A 22,652-nucleotide genomic window follows, 5' to 3' on the forward strand; every position below is an offset into this window, starting at 1 on the left:
ACATCTCAACCACTGAATCATGCAGAAATTTTGAAAAATTGGTGGAAGTCTCCCAGAAAAGCATCTAAAAATAGGCTATCATGCCAAAACTATTGAAACACATGATGTCACACAATGTGAGTGCTATTTCAGGATAGATTTGTTACAGTATTAATTCACATTTATTTATTTATTTTTTTGCTCCAATATCAGCTCCAGCATTTTGCCCGCAGATTGCTGCCGTCTCTAACAACCAATAAATGCTAGTATGTTCCAGTAGACTATCTAATATAGAATCCAGTGTTGGCTCATAAATCACTTACTTATTTGTCAAAATATGCAGTCATTTGAACCTTCTTCCATAAAAGCACATAAATCCATGCTGTCCATAATCATAAAGCCAGTGACAATAGAGGTGTTCATGATAAGCTGTGATAGACTGAGAGGCAGATAGTTTTATAGGCTGACTCTTGATGGGTTTTTCAATAGGTGCCTCTGAAAAAGACACAACTATTTACTGCTCCTGGACTCTGTTTGGTGTGCAAGTTAAACTTTGGTCAGGAGTCCATTGTCTCCAATGTCTATCATTTAATGGCCGCTTTGACATAATGAATGAAGTGGTCCCACCTTCTGTCCAGCAGAAAGGCCCTACTCTTATCTCCTTTCACAATCACTCTGCAGTAGCTCAACCAATCAGGGCCAGGCTTCGGGTGCCCGTGGGCAAAAGAGGGAAAGGAGTTATTGTTTTCTTTCTGCTTTTTAATGAAGTTTACCCTGTCGCTCTTTCAGGAAAATGTTAGTAGCTTGGAAAAACTTCGCAAAGCGCTGCGGGTCTGCCTCAGAGGGAGTGAATTCATGAGGAAAGGAGGATCAGAGAATGATGGCTGAATCTCCGTCAAGGCATCCCGGCTTTGGCAATTCTGGGAAGAGTTTTCTTATTGATAATCTGTTGCGTCCTGGCAATAAATCACCTGCTCCTCAGATCATACCTGACGCTGCTCAGAGAAAGGTGCTATCCCGGGTTGATGTGTCGGCCGATGGGTCTGGCTCTGAAGGGCACATGGGGACCCTCATATGGAGCTCAGCAGAGTCATCTACAAGAGACAGAGAGAGAGAGACTCAAACCACATTCAGGTAAGACCGCATACTTAGTTCATTTCAGTGCAGTTGTTCTGAATGCTTGAGAACTGTGAATGAAGTGTGGGATAAATTTGGCCTAACATCAGTGCAGCTGCTGGAAAAGTGACAGTAGTGACTGCAGTATTAACATTATTATTAGTCAGTGATCACACTGTTCTAAGCGACTAAGTGTGTATCTTTAGCTTAATCTTGAATCATCAGCTTAAAGATGGTTACAGATCTGTCGCATACATTAAACCAAGGACCTCACGTTTTTCTCATTTTTAAAACAATTGGGTAAAAAAAAGTCAGTATATTTTTTGACTTTTGCTTTTTTCCAAAATTATTTGATATCTGGAAAGTTGAGCTCAGTGATGTAACTGTTATAAAAATCCAGTTATTTTTTGTAGAGTGTAGAGACTTGGTAGATTTGCTGTCTACATCAAATAAATCCATTTCAGATGCTATGTGTTAAATATAATATATTATTCTTTTGATAATTCTGTCTGACCTCACAGAAAGTATTAAAAAGTCATTACTGTCACAGCAAATTGTAATTTTACAGAAGAAGGAAGAACATTTGTAACTATGAATGGAGGTTAATGGAATAAGATTTTTTCCCAAATGATTTTGGAGCATTTCTATCATGAAATTTTAACAATGTAAAACGGAGCTGGCATTTTTAAATTCTGTAAAAAAAAACAAAAAAAAACGAGGTTTTGTTCTGACAGTGATGACATCTAAAAGTGTAACTATATATAACTATACATATTATAACTGCCATAAGTCCTGAATTTACATATTTAAGTTTTTTTTTAACAAAAATGTAAAATGTTATGAAAGTATGTAACATTCTGGATATTTTAGAAACTCTGTTCTGCTGGTCCAATTTACACATTAAAAAATGTATTGGGCTTAAGGACTAGATGGTCCCTCTAAGATGATAGATAACTAAAGCCTTTACTCTATGCAATCTGAATAGTAAAGTCCACTGTCATACAGTATGGCACCTAAAAGTTAATGATAATTTTAATAAAAAAAACCCACACAAAAAAAACAATGTACAAGCAATAGACTGATCAACAGTCTGAGATCTATGATTATGTTTTTTAATCAGCAGGACCTACTCTAATGTCCTTTATATTTTAGGTAAGCAGTTTTCCTCATTCAAATATATCATTCAGTGTGACAAATTCAAACTGATATTTTAAAGTTTTGATGAAGTTTCTGATAATATACCAACCTTGTGTATACAAATGCTCCATGTTTTTTTGATTAATTCCATTGAGTACATAAACTTGTGTTTTTTAAAATTAGGAAGGAATAGAAGCTGGGATCTTCTGGCAGGTCCTAACAATTTAAGAGGTTAAAGAGAGTGTGGCAGAGACATGCAACTTACAACACAGTGCTGTCCAAACGTTTCACTCCATCTGAGGAAACAAAATGTAGGGCTGTTTACCTGGACAGTAAAAGAACTAAAATGTGAATAAATACACATAAACAAAACAATACATTGTAATTTTTCTGGCATTTTTCTGGTAAGTGTTGCCTTTTTATTGCATTAGCTTAACCATTTCCACATCTCTCCTCGAGGAAGTCCAGTATTTACAGTTACCATCCAATGCCTGCTTCAGCTCATCAGGCCTTCAAATTAAATTAGGTGCTGCTGCTGATGGAATTTAATCAATCCATGCTGCAGTGCACTGAGAACTCAGGAACCAAACCTGTTTTCTTCTAATTCTAGTCTACTAAACAACATATTAATAATGTGTTTTAAAAACGAAAAACTTGTTATATTTTATTGTGTTAATGTCTGTATGTTTTATTATCTTATGTATTGTTTTACAGACAAAAAACACACTTACTGCTCAAGATAAATTTGAACAATTTTCTTGGCTGCCTTTCGCATAATACTACTTTATACCACTGCTTCTGTCCAAACAACTGTAATTACAGTTGTATGCAAAAGTTTGAACACCCCTAGTCAAATGACATGTTTTGTTGTTTTTCTAAGTGAAAATAAGTTACACATCCTCTACAGAGAGCACACTTAAACGTGCACAATATCCATATCCATTTATTAGAGGAGTTTAACATGTTAGAAAAAACATACAATATAAAATGTGCTGTAACATTTGCAGAGACCACATTTTATGTTTTATATTTATATTTTATATTTCCCAGCATGTTAAATTCAGTGAATAAACAGTGTTTGTGTATTAAACTGAGCAGAAGTGTGTTCTCTGTAGAGGATGTGTTCACTTATTTTCACTTAGAAAAACAATGAAACATGTCACCCAAACTTTTGCCTAACATGTATAAATCAAAAGGACTTCATTACAAAGCCCAAAAGTGGCGTGTTAATTGGATAGTGTGTGCTGTTGAGTGATGATGAGTGTGTGTTTTTGTGTGCATAGCAGTGATGATGCTGTGCGCGTCTCCTCTCATTCACCCCTGCTGCGGCGGCTCCACACCACTGACCTGCTCTCCTCCTCTCCTCTCCAGCTCCAGTGAGTCTATTACACACACCAACACCCACATACACACACACACACACACACACATACACACACACACAGTCAGTGATTCAACAGCTAATCGCTAATTCTTCTCTAATATGCACACCACTGCACAGCTATTCATCAATCATGCCTATTTAGTAGAGGGATGCTTTTATTACCATGTAGCCACACACACACACACACACACACACACACACACACACATATGCACTCTGCAAGAGAGAGGGAGAGAGCGAGAGAGAGAGAGCGAGAGAGAGAGAGAGAGAGAGAGAGAGAGAGAGTGAGAGCACAATAAAACCACACCTCCTGTTTTCTGCCAGAGTAGGTTAGAATTGATATTAAGTGCACCATAATGGCCAAACCCATTCTTTCACCCTCTGTGTTCAGTGAGCTCCAGCCAGCCTGCTTTGTATTCCTGCTCTCTGTTTCTGAACTGGCAGCAGTGTGTGTGTCGTTCCCTTAAGATCCCTTAAGTTCAAATACGGTAACAGGATTGACTGTTTAAGTATGAGAGTCGCAGATAAATATGTATTTGTGCAGCACTGTGCAAATTTTGTTTCTAGTCGAAACAGCCATTACGTACAAAGAGTTTAGATATAAGATAATCCACTCGTATAAGGAAAAGGAAAAAAGGAGAGGAGAAAATCAAGCTCTACTCTTACTTCAGTTCTGAAAAAATCCACAACTATTTCTGTCCATCTTTACACTATGAGAAGACAACTCAACACTATGAGTCTGAAAGGATATGTGGCTGTCAAGAAGCCGTTACTGAGAAAAGGAAACAGACAAAAAAGAAGAAAAATTGCAAACCAAACAAAGAAGCTGCTGGTGAACAGTGAACCGACCCCCCTGAGTCCAGAGCTCAACATCACTGATGCAACCAATGCATACAGTTACATTACAACTCTCCAACCAACTTCTAAGACAGAATTTTGAAGGTGTGTAAAGTAAAGGCAAAAATGGGCCTTATATTTAGTTGCTGAGGCTTCTGGGTATTTTCTGTGAAACATATGTTTTCTGCTTTTTTCCTGTCACTAAAAAATGATTATCTTGTACTCAGCCGTTTGTCAGGAAATTAAATAAATGAATTGTTGTTTTTGACTTTTTTGCACAGAACTGTGTGTATACTGCAATGCAATGGTATGCAACGTATGCAGTTTAGTAATATCCATGTTGTTTAAGAAGTCTAAAAAAAAGAAAAATAATTGTCCAACATTTTCAGTTTACTCAAGTCTTATGCTGATGACACCTGATATGAAAGTCCTGTGACGTAGACTCACCACCTCTCTGCCATCCTCCCGCCTTGAAAAAAATCCTCTGAAAACTTTTTAGCTGCTTGACACTTTCCCACAGCGCCCCTCACACACACAATGCCGCTTTGCCCCGTGACCAATCGGCTCTTTCAGCCAGGCCGCACACACGCGACCCCACTGCCATTTTTCACCACAGCAATGAACTCGGCTTGAAGGAGTAGTGGCTTTTCTACCCTGATCTGGGACCAGTGTGTTGTTCCCACACTCTGACCTCAGCCGTTCTGAGAAAGCCCACAGGACTGCTGTGAGATCAGTAAGAAAAGGGCGACTTCTCTCCACACAATGAAGGCCTGCAAACCTACATTCCTATGCAGAGAGAGGGAGGGGTCGCTTCTCCGGCCTTTTTGTTGTGGGCGATAAAAAGCTGGGCCCTGAAAAACCGCCTCCTCTTTTCTCCTGTCCCTCACGTGCTGGTCTCTGTCCATTTCGGGCCCCCTTTGCTGAGGAGGAATAATGCGCTCAATGGTGATGACTTTTATAGACTTATTGGAGCTCATCTTCCCATAGAGAGAGAGACTGTGTACCTGCGGGTGAAAGGATGGAGTGAGGGATGGCTGGTTGCTGAAGGGACAGCGGAGGAATGGAGAGGGGGTCTTTTGTTGAGCTAAAAGGGAGATTTTGAGGGCACAAAGGAGCGAGAGGGAATAAGTAGCCTGCTCGTGAGTTGACCCACTAATAGGGCGTTTAAGTGGAAACTATTGATCCAGAATGATGGACTAGGGAGCGTGACTAACAGTCTTACTCACTGCTTCGAAGGTGGTCAGCGCAGCGATTTGTTGGACAGATTAAGGACGTATTGTTGAATAGACTGGGGGAAATTGTGCTGCTTGACTTTTTTGTCAGGCCTGCACCTGTGATTGAAAAAGCGTGGGATTGCTGCTTACAGGCCCTCTATTTCTCTATCACTCGCAGTCTCTCTCTCTCTCTCTCTCTCTCTCTCTCTCCCTCTCTCTCTCTCCCTCTCTGTCTCTCTCTCTCTCTCTCTCTCTCTCCCTCTCTCTCTCCATGTTTCTCTTTCAGTCTGACTCTCTCCATCTCTGTCACTATTTGTCTCTATCTCTGTCTCTCTTTCATTCTGTCTCTCTCCATCTTGCTCTCTCCCTTTCTCTCTCTCTCGCTCTCTCCTCTGTTTCTCTCTCCATTTGCTCTCTCTCTCTCCTCTCTGTTTCCCCATCTTGCTCTCTCCCTTGCTCTCTCTCTCTCCTCTTTTTCTCTCTCCATCTTGTTCTCTCTCTACCCCCTTCTTGCTCTCTCCCTCGCTCTTTCTCTCCTCTCTTTTATATTTCAAACTTGTTCTCTCTCTCTCTCCCCATCTTGCTCCTTCCCTCCTCTTTTTCTCTCTCCATCTTGCTCTCTCTCTCTCTCTTCCCTTTCTCTCTCAATTTTGCTCTCTCTCTCTCCCTCTCTCTTTCTCCTCATCTTGCTCTCTCCCTTTTTCTCTCTCTGTCTCTATGAGAGTTGCAGATAAATATGTATTTGTCAGATTTTCTTTCCGATCGAAATGGTTGTTACGTACAAATGATTAATTTTTTAGGAGATATTTCTGAGGAGATCAGATATAGAATCATTCAGCTGTATAAGGCCAACGCCATTCAATTGTCTTTAATGGCAGAAATGAACAACTGTCAAGAAATGCTTAATATTAATGAGAGATAGTAATACTGGAGAAGAAAAAGAGAATAAAACAGAGAACAAAATATATAATCTGTCTCACATACCTCCATCTCCATACACATTCCTTTTATCTGCTTACTTATTTCTCCGCTTAGAGAAATTATAACACACGCCTGTCCGTGGAACAGCCGAGCAGCCCACAGTCTAATTACTTTTGAGCTCCTGAAATGGGAGGTGGGGGGTATGTATTTAAAATGATTGTAATTCCTACAACATTCACCTAATTTGAATGTAAAATAATTTTGAAAGGCTGCACTTTGAGCACATAATTATTATTTAATTTAAATTCCAATGCTTTGTCCATGCCTTTGTTGACATCAAAGCATTTATGGATCTGATATGTCTTTGACTGTCTGTCCCCCCTCCCCCCTCTCTCTCTCCCTCTCTACCTGTTTGACAGTCAGTCACAGAACAGAACAGGCTATGCTCCGGGGTCAGAATGCTGTGACACTACATGAGATAAGAGACCATCTGGACGGTGTTCAGATGCACAGAACATTTTGGAACACTTTGCTCCAGACACACACACATATTCACCAGTTGTCATTGTGTGTCAGAGCCTGACACGAAAGAGGCCCAAAACTAGACGGCCCCCTGAGCACAGGCCCATTAAAAGTCCTCTTAAGTCCTCTGACTGCTGTATGTGTTTAATATGGGTTTACACACTGGATGACCCAAACTGTGGAACTTTAACTCTCAGGGTTTATCTGAAGTTCAACAGACACACATACCTTTTACTCTGTCCTCTCTCTCTCTCTCTCTCTTTCTCTCTCTCTCTCTGTCTCAGAGGGTTCAGGTTGTGCAGTCTGGAGTGCAGGATCGAGCCCTAAACCCCACAGAGGAATCCTGAGGAGAGCGGTGTTCTCAGAGCAGCAGAGGAAAGAGCTGGAGAGAACGTTCCGCAGACAGAAATACATCAGCAAAACTGACCGCAGCAGACTGGCCACGCAACTCTGTCTGAAAGAAACACAGGTAACACACACACACAGGCTGCCTTTACCTCACTAATAATCACACTTACATAGAACAGTGTGCGTACATCAACAATAAAAAACAAATAATAATTCCTGGTTTGGTATAACAATGAAAAAAAATCAAAACTATGAGATAACACATGGAAGTATGCAGTGACCAAAATATGTATATTTTGATAAGTAACAAAAAGTCACACTGTTTAGGTAACCAGGCCTGTCAAATTTGGCCCTTGAGGATGTTTTATTTAGCCCATTTGAAAGTTATCCTAACCCCATCCCCACACCCAATAACAGAACAAATTATTATACTATATACAATTATTACATTATTTTTTCTTTTAAAAATTAAGCAATTTACATAATACACACATAATTTAGAAATTGTAAACAATAATATACAAATATACAAATTACATAATAAATACATTACAAATTACATATGTACATGACATGACACTATATTTACATAACGTAATGTTGTTTACATTTATATTTCTACCTACATTTGTATACATTTATATACCTTTGTGTATGTCCTTTTGACCCTTTGGCCCCCAAGAAAAAATGTTTGGGCAGCCCTGTGCTAGATTATCAACTAGCCACTTAACAAACGGGTTCTACATTGTACCAAAAAAGGGTTCTACTTGTTACAGGTTTTAAATAAGAGAGAATAACCAATTAACATATATATTATGTGTGTGTGTGTGTGTGTGTGTGTGTGTACCCTTGAATTGGAAACAGACCTAAAGAAATATGTGATTATGATTAGGCTGTTTAAACACATTCACTTCTCATTAACAATAATGGCTCGCCAGGACACCAAAAGTGTTTTTCTATGGTATCATTCAAAGAACTCTTTGGTTATCTGTTTTAAAAGAGTGTATATTGTCAGTGATACACTGATTTCATATAGTCATATCGTGTGAGCAGTTGCCTGCTGCTTTTGAACCTGCTGTTTCTGAGCAACGCATTTAAGACCGGAAGCAGCCAGTAAAGTAAAATGTTTCTGTGACAGTACTGTTTTTAACCAGTGGCGAGTAAAAGTGTGGCTGGGGTGTTTTATATACATGCTTCTGGTAGCAAGTTGCAGAGGCAAGTGGCAGTGAGCAACAGAATATAGACACAAAACGTAGTAGTGCCCACATTTCACATACCTCTGTTTACACAAAACGTAGCTAACCCAAATACAGTTGATGTATATTGTGTTTGCTATATACTCACTGTCCATATCAGCAGGTTTTCATATTCACTGAAAAATAGCTTCACACTACAGACATTTACAACACACTTCACCGCACAGTTTGTGGATAATGCCTGTTTACGTCACAGTGCCATAAAGTGTGCAAAAAGACATAAAACAATGCATCAGAACTGGATTGGGTTTGATTAGGATTGAATCTGGACATCCCTAAAATTTAAAGGTTTTAAAAGTCTAATCTATAAAATAACATTAAATAACATAATGCAAAACATACGTTCAAGCAGATGCATACACATTTTTTGTAAAGAATTTTGAGTAGTACAGTATGTGCGTATGTTTATTGTCTCACCCCACATCAGTGTGAAAGACCTCATGCTACTCTGTCCTTTTTTATAGTATAGAGCTGTCCTCAATAATGATGTACCTCACTGTGCGTACATGCATATGTGTGCAAAAAGAGAGGGAGTATCCTGCTGCAGGTGAATAATTGGCTCCAGAACCACAGAATTAGGTGGAGGAATGTGTGATCTAAAAGGGTTTGCTGTTTGATTTGATGAATGAAAATCTCTTATGCTGCACATATTGCAGCCAAGCTTAAAAACACCTTATTTTTTCAGAGTAAAATGACAGAGCACATTGCGAAGGTAATTGGAATCTGCAGGTGTCTGACATCTAATCTGACTTGTTTAATGTGGCATGAAATGATTTAAAACTGCAACTTTCTTGTCTTGAATTTAAGACAACTTACTGCTGTGTCGCTGTTGGACACTACAGCACCTCTATCAAAATTGCTTTCACTGTTGTTTTCACTCTAGCATTAGCACGGTTTATTACACCTCTGAGAACCGTAAGAAATACAAAAGGAAGCAGAAGTTTTTTTCTCACACCTTCATTAAAAGCCTTTTTCATTTAAGTGTATATTGTTCACCTACCTTATAAATCACTATATAGGTGTACACAAATTCAGCCCTACTCTGCCTCATTCATCACTGGCCAGTTGCTGATCACTGGACCAGATATTATTTGGGTGGTGCACCATTATCAGATCAACAAAACATGTACCTCACCTGCTTGAACTTTTGCATACAACGGTCCATGGTTGTGATGATATGATTGATAAGAGAGGGTTTGCTGGGGTTTTTAGTGTCATTGTTGGTTGAGAGAGGAAACTGACCACTGATGAAGTGAGACGAACTGTGCATGACAGCAGTTGGGCTTTAGTCTTGAACTGTGCACTGAAAAAAGTGATGCAGTGAATCTACTTGATTCAAATTTTGCCTTTGAATCAAGTCCACATACTTCTAGCACTAACTGTGTTGATGTGATATATTTTGTTCGTGTAGAAATGATGTATACATTTGATAGACAGATAGATAGACAGACAGACAGACAGACAGACAGACAGATAACTTTATTAATTCCAGAGGGAAAGTCGTCTATTACAGCAGCACAAAGTACAGAAAAGAGTGAAACAAGAGCAAAGTATTGTCATACGCTATTATACAGATGCATAAATTGAAGAAGTAAAGATATACAATAAAATATACCAAAACAACCATAAAATATAATGTGCAGTACAAAAATAAGTTAGTAAAATCACGTAAATATTATGCAGCTGACAATGCAGTGGTGCATATCACATCCAGTGAATGAACAGAAAGTGACTACACACTGTAAATGACAACATATGTTAATAGTTGTATATGCATAGGTATATAAACAATTGGCAGTGCAATGTGTAATATTTGAATCAAGTAAATTAAAATTCCTTTTCTCAGTTTAGACCCCATGTGTCAAACACAAGGCCAGATCATGCCCACAACACAATCCCATCACAAAGTATTTTAATATTCTATTAATATTGGCTTGTTTAACAATGTGCTGCACTACAGTCCCCAGCATGCACTGCAACGTAATGTGCTCTGACTGTCCCATCCCAACAACGGTCTATGTGACAGCGGTTATGGCTCAATTCTACGCAATTCCACATGAGTCGTTTCACCAAACACCCTAGCTGCATTTCAGCTGCGGTTCAACCAGCAAAAAAGCCCAAGTCTTAATGAACTTGCAGCAAAGAAAAGATACCAGGTGTCTAGTTCAAGTGAATAGGTTGGTCACTGTGCTAAGCTCCTGAGGACATTTAAATATTAAACATTTCAAGTATTCATGTAATATTTCAAAGTCTACTACAAGTGCTTATATTTTACTGCTTAAGTTTTTGTGTATTTTGAATAAATAATGGCCAGTTTAGGTTATAGCACAACATTAATTAAAAATGAAATAAAAACATTTTTTTCTCTGGCCCACGGATTTGTTGAGACTTTTTAATATGGCCCCTTTAGTGGGTGAGTTTGACACCCCTGGTGTACACCAACAAGGTGAAGCTACAAAGCAGTTGTTTCTAATAAAGAGGCCAGTAAGTGTACTTGCATCCTGTATGTAAATCCAAAGACCTGCTTATTCTGCTTCAGGTGAAGATTTGGTTCCAGAACCGCAGGATGAAGTGGAGGAACTCAAAAGAGAGAGAGAGTCTGAGCACACGGCCAGCTATGGAGGAGCTGCTGCTCAGGAGCATTTCGGACGGAGAGGGAGAAACAGGACACACAGACACAGCCCTCCGAGCGCCACAGAGTCATCACAGCCCCCCAGCAGCGACTGACAAACGTTCGAGAGATCGTACGCACCAGGCCGCTCACAGTGTCCAGAGATAAGAGACGTTTGCACATCTCTGTCTCTGTGCTTCACTGAGCTTATGAAACAAAAGTTTCTACATGTATTAAAAAGCTGTGCAGCAACTCAAACCTGTAAATATGTCTTCACAGACAGCCAAAGCAGACTTCGTTACTGTTTTCTTTTTTTCTGTGGCCTGTTGTATAGGACCGTATGCTTTTATTGAGTTTACTCACACTTTAATTCACTGTACTAACTGTGCTGTAACTGACAAATACAGAAATGAAACTCTGACAATTATTTGTGAACAGTAAAAATGCTAATATGATCACACGGATGTACCACTTTTGTAGGACTATCTCATGGCACAGAACACAGAGTACCTTACAGTAGTGAGCAATAACAATGGAACATTGTGAATTACATATGCTTTTACGTGTAATCTCTCATGATGTTGATGTAATGTCACTTGTATATAATGTTTAATGATCGCTGACATGAAAGATAAAAAAAGACATTGAAATGACAGGATTTTTGCTTTCTTTTCTTACATGAATGTTCAGCTCTTTGTGCATGCAAGAACAACAAAAAAGTGATTTAACATACAAAAAACACACATATCGCTGCTGTCGGATCAAAACCTCGTATCTCCAAAATGGCAACTTTACGGGAGAAGGAAAAAACACACTTTACTTTTAATGTAACTAAATGGAACCAGAGTAATTTTGGGTCATTTCTTTTGGTCCATGCACCATGAAATTTACACAAGGGTAACATGCATTTTCAAATTATGTCAAAAACTGAAAAACAACAAAAATAGAGGTACAGGGTTTTCTTCCAACAGCAGCAATTTATTTATATATCATTTTAACATAATATACTGACTCTCAAACAGACTACAAATTAAGCTACTGTTTAGGGCTTAGCACCATCTTCAGTTTGCCATTGCACATATCAGCCAGGTTCTCACGTGTGGTCTCAACAGTTATAGAACTAAACACCAACCTGGTCTTAAATCCATTGTTTTAGTGTTCTTCTAATGTAACCTTCTAGATTTTACTTCTTAAAGTCAACCTTAAATCTGTAAACTGACCTTTTTACCATCTTAGTTCATACTCATGGTTATATTACGCACAATCCACCATGTATTATTTAAAAGACAAACTTTTTCCAATAAGCTTACAGTAAAATGTGATGTTTTTCACATATTTCTAAAACGACTTCTGATTTTTGATTACATCACCTTGCACCAGCAGGTGGGAAAAGATAATAATAACCAATAATATCATGTTTCATCTCTCCTCCCACCACCAAACCTTGTCATTGAGTGTTAACATTCAGCTAGCTCAGAGGCCCTGTCTGCTATTGTGTTTCACTCTGAAACACAGAACCGTACGGAGGAAAATGCTTTATCGTTTACAATTAGTGTTCATTTTAACACATACTGCTCCTTTTTTACCATTGAGAACTCACTTAAAACTTTGGCCTACATGTAAACTTTGGCTGTATTTGGCTGTAAGGTGTGCTCAGTGTTAACATCCATTCTCAGGCAGGATCCTGCACTTGAGGATCTTCAGGTAACTCCAGATTTTATCAGAGTCTCTGCGGAAGCAGTGGAGAAGGTTGAGATTATCCACAGAGAAAACTGAACTGCTATCAGCATCCAGAGACTCCAAGGAGTCCTCCCAGTTCAAGAAGTTACTGAGTATACCCAATAACTGCATCTGAGAGAGAGCAAGAAAGAGATAAACAGAAAGATAAAGAGAGAGAGAGCAAGAAAGAGAAATTATATATATATATATAGTATTACTTCTCAGAGCATTACAAATGGTTGACCTGACTTGTGTGCACACACAGAACAGACTGACATGCACACTCGTACACATACATTTGGTTTTATACAGTGGGATGATCAAAGAAATCTGCAGGGATAATTTTGCACATCTCCACAGTTCAGTCTAAGAAGTTGGTTGCATTTTCTGCTTCTCATGATCCAAATAATCCTAAACACATTCAGTAACGGCTTCTTGAGTTGATCTTGATTTTCTCCTCTCTCTAATCTATTATATCTTCTCAGAAATAGAAAAAAAACGAATAACTTGTACTTAATGGCCATTTTGACTGAAAATTTTTGGATCACAAACTCCACTCTAATTCATCCCAAAGGTATTGGAAGGAGCTCCATCACCATCATGTTTGGCTTTGAGCATGGTGACCTTAGACTTATGTACAGCTGCTCCACCATGTCTCATTCTACTGGCAATGCTTTTCTAAGGAGATTATACAAGCTGTGTGTGCGCAATAGAACACCTGTGTCAGCAATGGAGCACCTTAAAGTAGCTGAATTCACTAATTAGAAGAGGTGTCTGGATACTTTCGGACATATATACATATGCAGAATGTAACTACATAAAATAAGAATCTTCTGAGCTTAAACCTAGTGACGAGAAAAAAATGTTTTTGCCCTTTTAAAAGCATATGCTTTTAAAAAGGCTAAAACATCTTTTTCAGGGTAGAGGCTGCTGGTTTAAAAAAGCATTTGTCAAAAGCAGATGTATTTTACACAGACACACAGCTCTTCCACACCTTCTCTGCCACTTTCTGTACTCCGTTCTTCAGCTCATGCACCATGTCACTCATTTCCAGCGCTTTGTTGCTGCTGTAAATGTTGTAGTCTTGTTGCTGGGTCATGCTTTGATGGAACTGAGCCAGAGGTTCTCCCCACGCCATCAACAGCTTCAGAATCACCTCGGTCAACTCCTCTCCCTGCACACACACAAGGATATGCCCACTGGCAGAAGACTACTTCTACTTTTCATTTTATTCTGGTGCAGATGGGAAATTCACCACTGATCTTCACTGCTATTTCAGATGCAGCATAATCAGCTCTTAAAGAAGTTAACTTTTTAAATAATATAAAGAGAAAAAACACAAAAGTGAAAGGACATACTCACTGCCAGCTTCTGTGCATGTTCCTTCCCATTTGGAGTCACTATATAAGACGTGTGGCACTTTCTGGTCCCTATTTGGTTTTTGCTGGGAATGAAGTACTGCTCCTTTTCAAAGCATAGGCGCATTAGATGGAATGAGATTTATAAGAAAATCAGTGAGAAGACATTTACAATCATACAGCTTACAAAAGTCTGCAGTTAGACAATACAGTGTCAGTAGTAATCTGCTCCATTAGACGTATCGGTGTTCATTCATACTTCTGCTTTTAAACTGACGTGACAGGGAAAGAGAACAAACAGAGACTGAGGAAAGCGAGGATAAAGAAAGACACTTACAAACTCAGAATGCAGATCACTGGACAGTCCGTGCAAGCGTGCGGAGTGCTGAACGACTCGGTTAAAAAGGTCTGCCAGAGATACAGTCTGACATTCAGGATGCTCATGAGCACAGATGGGTGCAGATGCCATCCTCTCAGCTCCGCTCACACACAGCACGAGCAGCAAGGACACTGTCAACAGAAAACATTTCAACATCGCAGGACATGTTACAAGTGGAAATCACATGCATTTCTATAAAATGTTTTGCCTACCTGTCTTTGACATGTCCAGCATCCTCCTTACTCGCTGAGGTCTGCACTAGTGTCAGCTGAAGCCCAGATGGAACTCTTTCTGAAGTCTCTTATAACAGCAGGCTTTATGCATGGGGTGGCTGGGCTGGACTGAATATGCGTGTTGGAGTTCGTCATCCCTTTGCCAGAGTTTCATCAGCATCATCATTATCCTTGAACCCCAGAGCACAGAGCAGGCAGCCAGGCTGAACTAACATGTCTGTCATTCAGAGGGAGGTTTGATGGGACAGTAATAAGCCAGAGGAGCAGATAGAGTGGCAAAAGTCTCAAGGAGTGAGACCACCTGCTTTCAGCACACTGTTAATGCAAACTGTTGAGTTCCAAAAATCTGCCCCAGTGTAAAAAGTTCTGAAGGAGGAGTCAAATAGATTTGATGCCATTTTGCATTGCTATATAAGCAATCATTGGGAGGGGTTTGGGATAGAGGTCGGGGTGGAAACCTAAGGTCATATTGCCCTCTGACAGTGCACTATGACAAAGAGCCTTGTTTACTTTTCCGGTTGAGGAGATGTATTGTCTATTGTCCAATTCAGTGCTGGCTTCAGGGCTTGAGGCCATCATTAGCCTCATATCACAGGAGGACAATAACAGAGTAATAATAATAGTTTTAATAGAAGGAAGAAATAAATGCTTTGCTACAGTTAAAAAGAACATTGAGTGGACATTTCCTTGTTTTCATTTTCTTTCCTCAACTGTGCACAGCATCACTCTCAGCCTGTAGGAAGTCTTTCTTGTTTGAGTCAGATGTGTGCTTCCTAGCCCTTTATGTATAGAGGTTTTTTTTTTTGTGGGGGGGCAATGTGAAACGCTAATTGGTGAGCTATAAGCTTTAATAACTTGTTAGCTACATTGGCCTAGTAGCTCCAGTTTAAAAATAAAGAAGCAACCTTCAGTCACCAAATATGTCTTGGCAGACTGATTACATTTGTAGTAAGGAGGAATTGTGTAAATTTGATTTTTCACCAAACTATCACTTTAAAATAGTTAAAGAATCTAAGAATCTAATATAAGTACATTCCTAGAGCTGTCTACCAGAACTTCAAACTACTGACTGATTAAGCACTGACGTTTTTTCTTCATTTTCAGTTATTTTATAATTTTGTAGTTTATAATGATGGAACTATGGCTGGAAAATATATATTGTTCAGCTCACAGCTCCATGACACAATTCAGTCCTGAAAGTCGTCAGATGTAATAAAGAGCATCATCTCTCGCTACTACTGCAGTAATTCCTAGAAAAGCATACTTTAATATACATGCCTCTGACGTCAGTGTGTATCGCTGCAGCATGGACACACACACACACACAGACACACATAAACACACACACACACACACATCATCCTCCTTCTTGCTTACAGATTGCACGACTGCTACACAAGCCTGAGGGCAGTTCCAAACCGGATACAACCTCGGTCACTCTCCTTTGATGTTTAATGTTTGTGTTTTCATGAGGGCACACAGAGAGGATGTTTCTGCTACAGGGTCAACATTCCTGTGCTTTACTTTTATTCAGTGAGCATGAAGAAACAATATCCTGTAACATGTGGATTATTATGTAAATGTAAGGCATAATGTGGAAGATGTTTCACCCAAAACACAAAATACCAAAATATACTTCTCATCTGTCCTTTGTATGTGTGAATGAGCTATTACACAGCACAACATCTATCTATCTATCTATCTATCTATCTATCTATCTATCTGTCTGGTCTGTTTAGTTTAGGTTCTGCACAGTGAAAAATGCAGTGCAGGCTTAAAGTGCGCACCTTGCTGTTAGACAGACAGACAGACAGACAGACAGTCAGACAGACAGACAGACAGACAGACAGACGGATAGATAGACAGATAGATAGATAGATAGATAGATAGATAGATAGATAGATAGATAGATAGATAGATAGATGTTGCTAGCATCACCAGAGCTTAAACCACACACTACAGCACAGAATATTGCTCTGGTAACAAGAAGACCTGATACTACAATGACAAAGCATTTAAATGTGATCTTTGTGTTGAAATAAAGACAGGTTACATGCCTACATTAAACCCTGAATCTTTACAAACAGTTTTTGTGCATGGATAAATCTCCACCCTTGGAAGGCACTGCAGAATAAATGAAAGCTGTAACAAACCTAACGTTCCACTGACGTTTAACCACTAGATGTCAGCATTGTTATATTCAAACACATTTGAGAATATAAAGAGACTCAATGAGGGATAAGAAAAAACTGATAAGAGAGTATCCAGTGCCTACTTGGATTATCATTCACAAAATATTCAATGTATTAAACAAAGTCTCTGGTATAACGTATGGCTGATGCCACAAATACAGCTGCACCATCTATTTAATAGTGAGCTGTCAATACTTAGCATGCATAGGTTTTGAAGCATTTATTTGACATTTTTCCAGCGGTGTACCTGACAAAGCAGCACTTTGTGCTCTCTCACAGCGGTCGGCACATTTAGAGCTGGTGCACCGGCCCACCTGATCAATGTGGCGTCTCACCGAGCTCAGGAGGGGATACTGTGGCCTTTTCACTGGAGCTTTGTGCTGAGGCTGAATCACAAACGCTTGCTCTTTTACTCTTGTTTATTTTAGATTTAAATAAGTTAACTGTATAATAGCTTTGCTGTTGTATCTCTGAAATGGAAATTTTACAGAAAGAAAAATAAACCTTCAATGTAATTTATTTTGGATAGTTTCTGTTGGTCCATTCATCATGAATTGTGCACCAATATTAGTTGGCATTTTGAAATGGTTAAAAATGAAAAATGGGGGTTGCAAGGATTTGATGTAACGGTGAGGATATATTGGAATGTTTAGCAATGCCAAATAAGTTGATAGACTGGAGTAATTATATGCTTTCTTTGTTTCATTTCTGCAGCAAAGTCACTCCTCTCTCTCCAGCAATCCAATTCCACACGGCTGCTGCTTAAATGGCTCACCTCCTGTTTCTGGCCAAGCTCGTGTTGTTTTTCTCATTTCGTTTTCCTGGTGGCACTTTGGGAAATTACAACTTGTGTTGACTACAATGCAACTCCATTTGTCAAGCTTTGTCTCTCCTCATTCCTACTGTCAGCGGTCTGATGAGGTTTTGGACAGTCTCACAAGAGATATTGTGCTGGCCGGACACACATACACACACACATACACACTGGGGATACGTGAATACACTCATGCATACATATAGACACAAAGAGCTAGACACAAAGAGAAGCCAGGCTCACACCTGCTTACAGTGGTGACCCAGATAAACAGCAGGAGAGTCCAGAAAGATTTCACTTTTCTGTGTTTGAAAGAAGATGAACATCTGACAGTAGTAGTTTTGTAAGGGAAAATGAAATGTTATGAATATATTGTCATTTTTACCTTGTACTTATGCTATAATTGTGTAGTGTTCGCAGCTATTTAAAGTTGTGGTGCTTTGTTTCCCAGCTGTTGTTGGCCACAGCAACGCCTAACATAAGCAGAGTTCTCTTTTCTCTAAAAGCTTGTTTGCTACCCAGCTCACATCTCTCTCGGCTCTCTATCTACCCACACACACAGCCCAGTGCATTTCATAGCTCAGCCCTCTACAATAAGCATCTTTAGCAAAGTAAACCCAGTGAATAAATGCTGAACAACACCTATCAATAATATGTTGAAAGATTTCTTGAACATGCTACAGTTGTCTAGTGCAGAGCTGACATATTAAACCATGAGCGTAGCGCATCCAGAGAGACACTTTGCATGGCCACACCCCCTAAGCTCCCCAAAGCTGTGTGGTCCTTGGCATATGCCACAAAGACGCACCACTACGGCAAGGGTTGACCATATATTTAGTTTGGCTACACTGATAGAAATTTTTCATCAAGGTGCAAACAAAAATTAACCCTCTAAGGTACAACAGTGGTTTTAAAGTCTAATTGTGTACCTTAATTTTTTTTTTTCCCCAGAGGAAAAGTATAAATTTGTACCTTTTAAAATTTTAAAACAGAACAATAAAATAAAAAGCCTGGAGATCAAAACATGTACTTTCTGTATGTTTTGGGGCTGTCAAGATTACTAAATTACTTGATCTAAAAAATGAATGAAATTCATTAAAATCTATGATGCATGATGATGATGCTTATTTGAACTTCCCCCACTGGTCTCTGTTGTACACACATTGATATGCATTTTTTGTTACATATTTCAAAAGTTTTGTATTTCAAACATCTTTTTTGGAGATTTGTTGTATTGTTTTTTTGCAGTGGTTCTACACTTGCTGGTTTTGCTTTCTCACTTTTGTAATCTGTTCCATGTTTTATTTACAAGACAGTCAACAGAGGTGCAGCTCCTCTGTTCATGGAAATATTATGTGAGTTCTACGAGAGAAGGTACATTAAAAAGTACCTCTTGAGAAATGTACGCATGACTTTAGTCAATATGGTTGGAGATGAATTTAGGAGAGAACATCATCAGGAAATATAAAATGTTATGACTATATTATCATTGTTTACCTCATACTTATGCTATAACTATGTTGTGCAGAGGTTAAACGTCCAGTCTGCCTACTAACATAACAAGTTTACTTTCTGGGGTCTTTACATTGTTATTGACGTCTTTTAGGTTCGTAGTTTGTCTTTTAGCCAGTAAAGTATTTTGGAATCTTTCAAGGTCTGGGCCTGGGTAGTTAATGTTCAGTGAAGTCTACTTTTATTTATTAGAATTTTTTTTATTTTGCAAAAATAAATAAATAAATAAATAATGATTATGCACTTGAACATCAAAATAATCAATGGATTACTCGATTACCAATATAATCTATCCACTCTGTGCCTTCTAACATAAACTTGTCTCTGTTCCTTCTCTTTCTTACTCCGCTGAGATGATGAATATGTATTTTTCATCACTTTCTATGTAGGAGTCGTAGATGGACTTTCGTGACTGAACACCCACATCATCATCGCTGAGGATGAGTGCGAAAATGGATTTTCAATATCAACTTTTAATAGGAGAGAACCGTAACAGGTTGTTGTTTGTCTGATCTGTTCCTCTTATTAGGAGATGTTTGTGTGGGTTCGGATTGGAGTTGGACAGCAGCCCTGAAGCAGAGGTTGACGGACCATCCTCCGAAAAAGCTGCTGGCTCCTTGATAAGACTCTGTCTTCTTTCAGCGCTGCCAAACAGGCCACCAGGGCAAGCAAAAGCCTCTCCCCATTTGGATCCAGAACAGGCCTTAAACATGTTGTTTTATTGGGTCTTCTACAGAAACGGCTCACTCAGAGTTATCCTCTCATTAGCCATCTGCCTGAGTGGATAGTTTGACTCAGTCTCAAAGAACGGAACAGGAACAGTGGACTTCTACGGCTTCCCAGAGAGGACACGAAAAACTGGCACTATACTTGCGATGGAAATTGGTCCGATTTCAAATTGGAAATGGTTCTGTGAAGGACACTTGGTCCAGAGGGGAAGGTTAACAAACACAAGAGGAGATGATCCAGAGTGGCTCCCATAGACGCGGAGCTAAATTGAGCGCTCAGCTCGCCCACAAACCCGCCTGGGTAGCCAAGTGTTTCCACACCCCACACAACGTGAGAGAGAGGGGGAGCTGGGCAAGCGTTTAAACCGCCTTGGTGCCGAGTTTAAATGGGTAAAGTGAGGGGGAGGGCTGTTCAATATGCGCTGCAAAAAAATTGGTGCTTTCTGCATTTTGCTGTACTAATTATACTGAGTGGTTCTATCTTTGTGTAGGTCACAGTGATTAAATCATTCTTTAATCTTTATTAAATGTATTTCTCACCAGTTCCTCCCAGTTTAGTCACTGACAATTTGTAATTTGAAGTAGGTCTTTGTTCTCATCATATGGTCTTTGTTCATATCATATAGCAGCATCACTACTTGGATAAACTTCACCAAACTCCTCCCTCTGTTCTTGGCTTCCTACCATGACTTTTCAAACTACTGACCTTACAGATTTTTTTTGAACGCCTCAATGAGCGCAACTCTGCCTGCAGACCATGCAGGACCAGCATAAACTCATTTCAACCCTGAATACCATCCCTCTGCTGCGCTAATGAACCCTCTTCCATTATGAAGAAGGGAAGCTAATCAAGGAAATGGTTGAAACAAATACCTGTAGACAGTGTGCTGAGCAAGAATTTGTTCAGTGTACTCATGCTTTACTGTGTATACCATCAGAGTGGAGATTCAGTCATTTTTAATCTAAAGCCAAAAACACTACAATTGCTTTGTAGCCAGAATTGCTCCAGTGTTCAGGCACTACTATTATGGCATACATTAAGGTGTTTAGAGGGGGCTGTAGCGTGAGAGTCGAGCCACCTGGCAGAACAAGCTGCAGCAGACAGAGAAACACACACTTTGATTCCATCTTAGAAAGCAGAATAGAAATCATTCATTAACTAAGATCAGCCCAGTCAGGCATAGAACACACGCTTTAGTTCTCACTGAAGTCTCCACACAGCTCTTTACATCCAGCACTCTCAACTATTCAGTACATAGACCCACACTGTGTGTCTCTCATCAGACTTTCTCAAGGACAACAACCACCTCCAAAGTCAACCAAAGTCAACCAAAGTCAACCAAAGTCTCAAGATTTCATGTCAAGAAATGAACCTGCTGTGGTAGAATGGCATGACTATGGTGTACATAATAGCCCCTGCTAATAGGGATGTCCCACTCCAATTCGGAGGTGCTGGATGTGTTCAAAACCGAGAGGAAGGAGCAGACTGTGTTGCCCATATTAAACCGATATAAAACTGAACTGTAAAATGATTATTTTGCAAAAGTAGCCAACAAAAGTATCAGTTTAGAGTGCATGGACATCAGTGAAGTGACTCTGCACCATCTTAAACTAGCCAAATATTTAAATGTTACAATGTTAAGCCTGATCCACTGTTTCTTTTTTGGTGATCTACTAATGCCACTGTCAATGGGGTGACATAAACCGACATGATCCACAACCTGCAGCAGTGAGGCATGTTTCTATAGAAGATAACAGAGCATGTAAATGACTGCATTGTAGAACCATTTTTAAGTGCAAATATAAACTTATATTTGCAGTGCCAGTGTTTCAGCCCCGTGTAAGCCAGCTGTCTTTTGGACATGTAAAATATGCATGTGGAGCTATTACTATTCATTCCCATTTTCTGCCAACTGCTGCAAGTGACTTGGTACCAGAAGCATGTACACAATACACTCCTACAAAGTGAGTCACAATTAGTTAAAAGTGAAAGTATTGTTGGATGTGTTCAAAACCAAGCGAAAGGAGCAGGTTGTTTTGCCCATATTAAAGTGATATGAAATTTAAGTGTAAAATGATTCTTTCACATAAGTAATCAACAAAAAGTATCAGTTCAGAGTGCAAACGCATCCGTGAAGTAATTTTACTGCACCATCTTAAAATAGCCTAATCATATGGTCAACTAATTAAAATTTTACCATAATCAGAACTAAACACACAAAATAATGATCATTTAAAAAATGTAAGCCAATAGAAACAACAACATATGAGTTGAGAGTGTCGCATTATTCACATACCAAAAATGAAGTGATTTTATAGTAGCTTGGCAGCATAGCATGTCTTACCTAAACTGTGTGGCTGTATTATTTCTCTATTACCAAAACTCTATTTT

The 22,652-nt window shown here is 39.2% G+C and overlaps 2 protein-coding genes across 2 annotated transcripts; one reads left to right on the forward strand and one right to left on the reverse strand.

Annotated features, from left to right (window-relative positions):
- The first annotated feature begins 713 nt into the window (after positions 1-713).
- Positions 714-11,493, forward strand: dbx2 (developing brain homeobox 2). Its single transcript, XM_036577835.1, has 4 exons — positions 714-1,113; positions 3,516-3,608; positions 7,395-7,579; positions 11,254-11,493. Exons 1-4 carry the CDS (start codon positions 1,005-1,007, stop codon positions 11,491-11,493), a joined length of 627 nt encoding a protein of 208 aa, XP_036433728.1. The 5' UTR covers positions 714-1,004.
- Positions 11,494-12,984: 1,491 nt separating this feature from the next.
- LOC118811322 (prolactin-like) lies at positions 12,985-15,015 on the reverse strand. Its single transcript, XM_036575481.1, has 5 exons — positions 14,994-15,015; positions 14,740-14,912; positions 14,407-14,508; positions 14,039-14,218; positions 12,985-13,176 (listed from the first exon to the last, which is right to left on the reverse strand). The coding sequence occupies exons 1-5, from the start codon at positions 15,013-15,015 to the stop codon at positions 12,985-12,987; spliced, it is 669 nt and encodes a 222-aa protein (XP_036431374.1).
- Positions 15,016-22,652: the final 7,637 nt, after the last annotated feature.

This window comes from Colossoma macropomum, unplaced genomic scaffold (assembly GCF_904425465.1).
Source record: "Colossoma macropomum unplaced genomic scaffold, Colossoma_macropomum, whole genome shotgun sequence".
Taxonomy (NCBI): domain Eukaryota; kingdom Metazoa; phylum Chordata; class Actinopteri; order Characiformes; family Serrasalmidae; genus Colossoma; species Colossoma macropomum.

What these genes read in the sequence shown, in the direction of transcription:
- dbx2 (XM_036577835.1), top strand. Translation starts at nt 1,005, where the DNA reads ATGTGTCGGCCGATGGGTCTGGCTCTGAAGGGCACATGGGGACCCTCA. An exon ending in GAGACTCAAACCACATTCAG is followed by an intron (nt 1,114 to 3,515) that starts GTAAGACCGCAT and finishes TTGTGTGCATAG; the next exon opens with CAGTGATGATGCTGTGCGCG. An exon ending in TCTGTCTGAAAGAAACACAG is followed by an intron (nt 7,580 to 11,253) that starts GTAACACACACA and finishes ATTCTGCTTCAG; the next exon opens with GTGAAGATTTGGTTCCAGAA.
- LOC118811322 (XM_036575481.1), bottom strand. Translation starts at nt 15,015, where the DNA reads ATGCTGGACATGTCAAAGACAG. An exon ending in AACATGCACAGAAGCTGGCA is followed by an intron (nt 14,219 to 14,406) that starts GTGAGTATGTCC and finishes GTGTGTGTGCAG; the next exon opens with GGAGAGGAGTTGACCGAGGT. An exon ending in TACAGAAAGTGGCAGAGAAG is followed by an intron (nt 13,177 to 14,038) that starts GTGTGGAAGAGC and finishes GCTCTCTCTCAG; the next exon opens with ATGCAGTTATTGGGTATACT.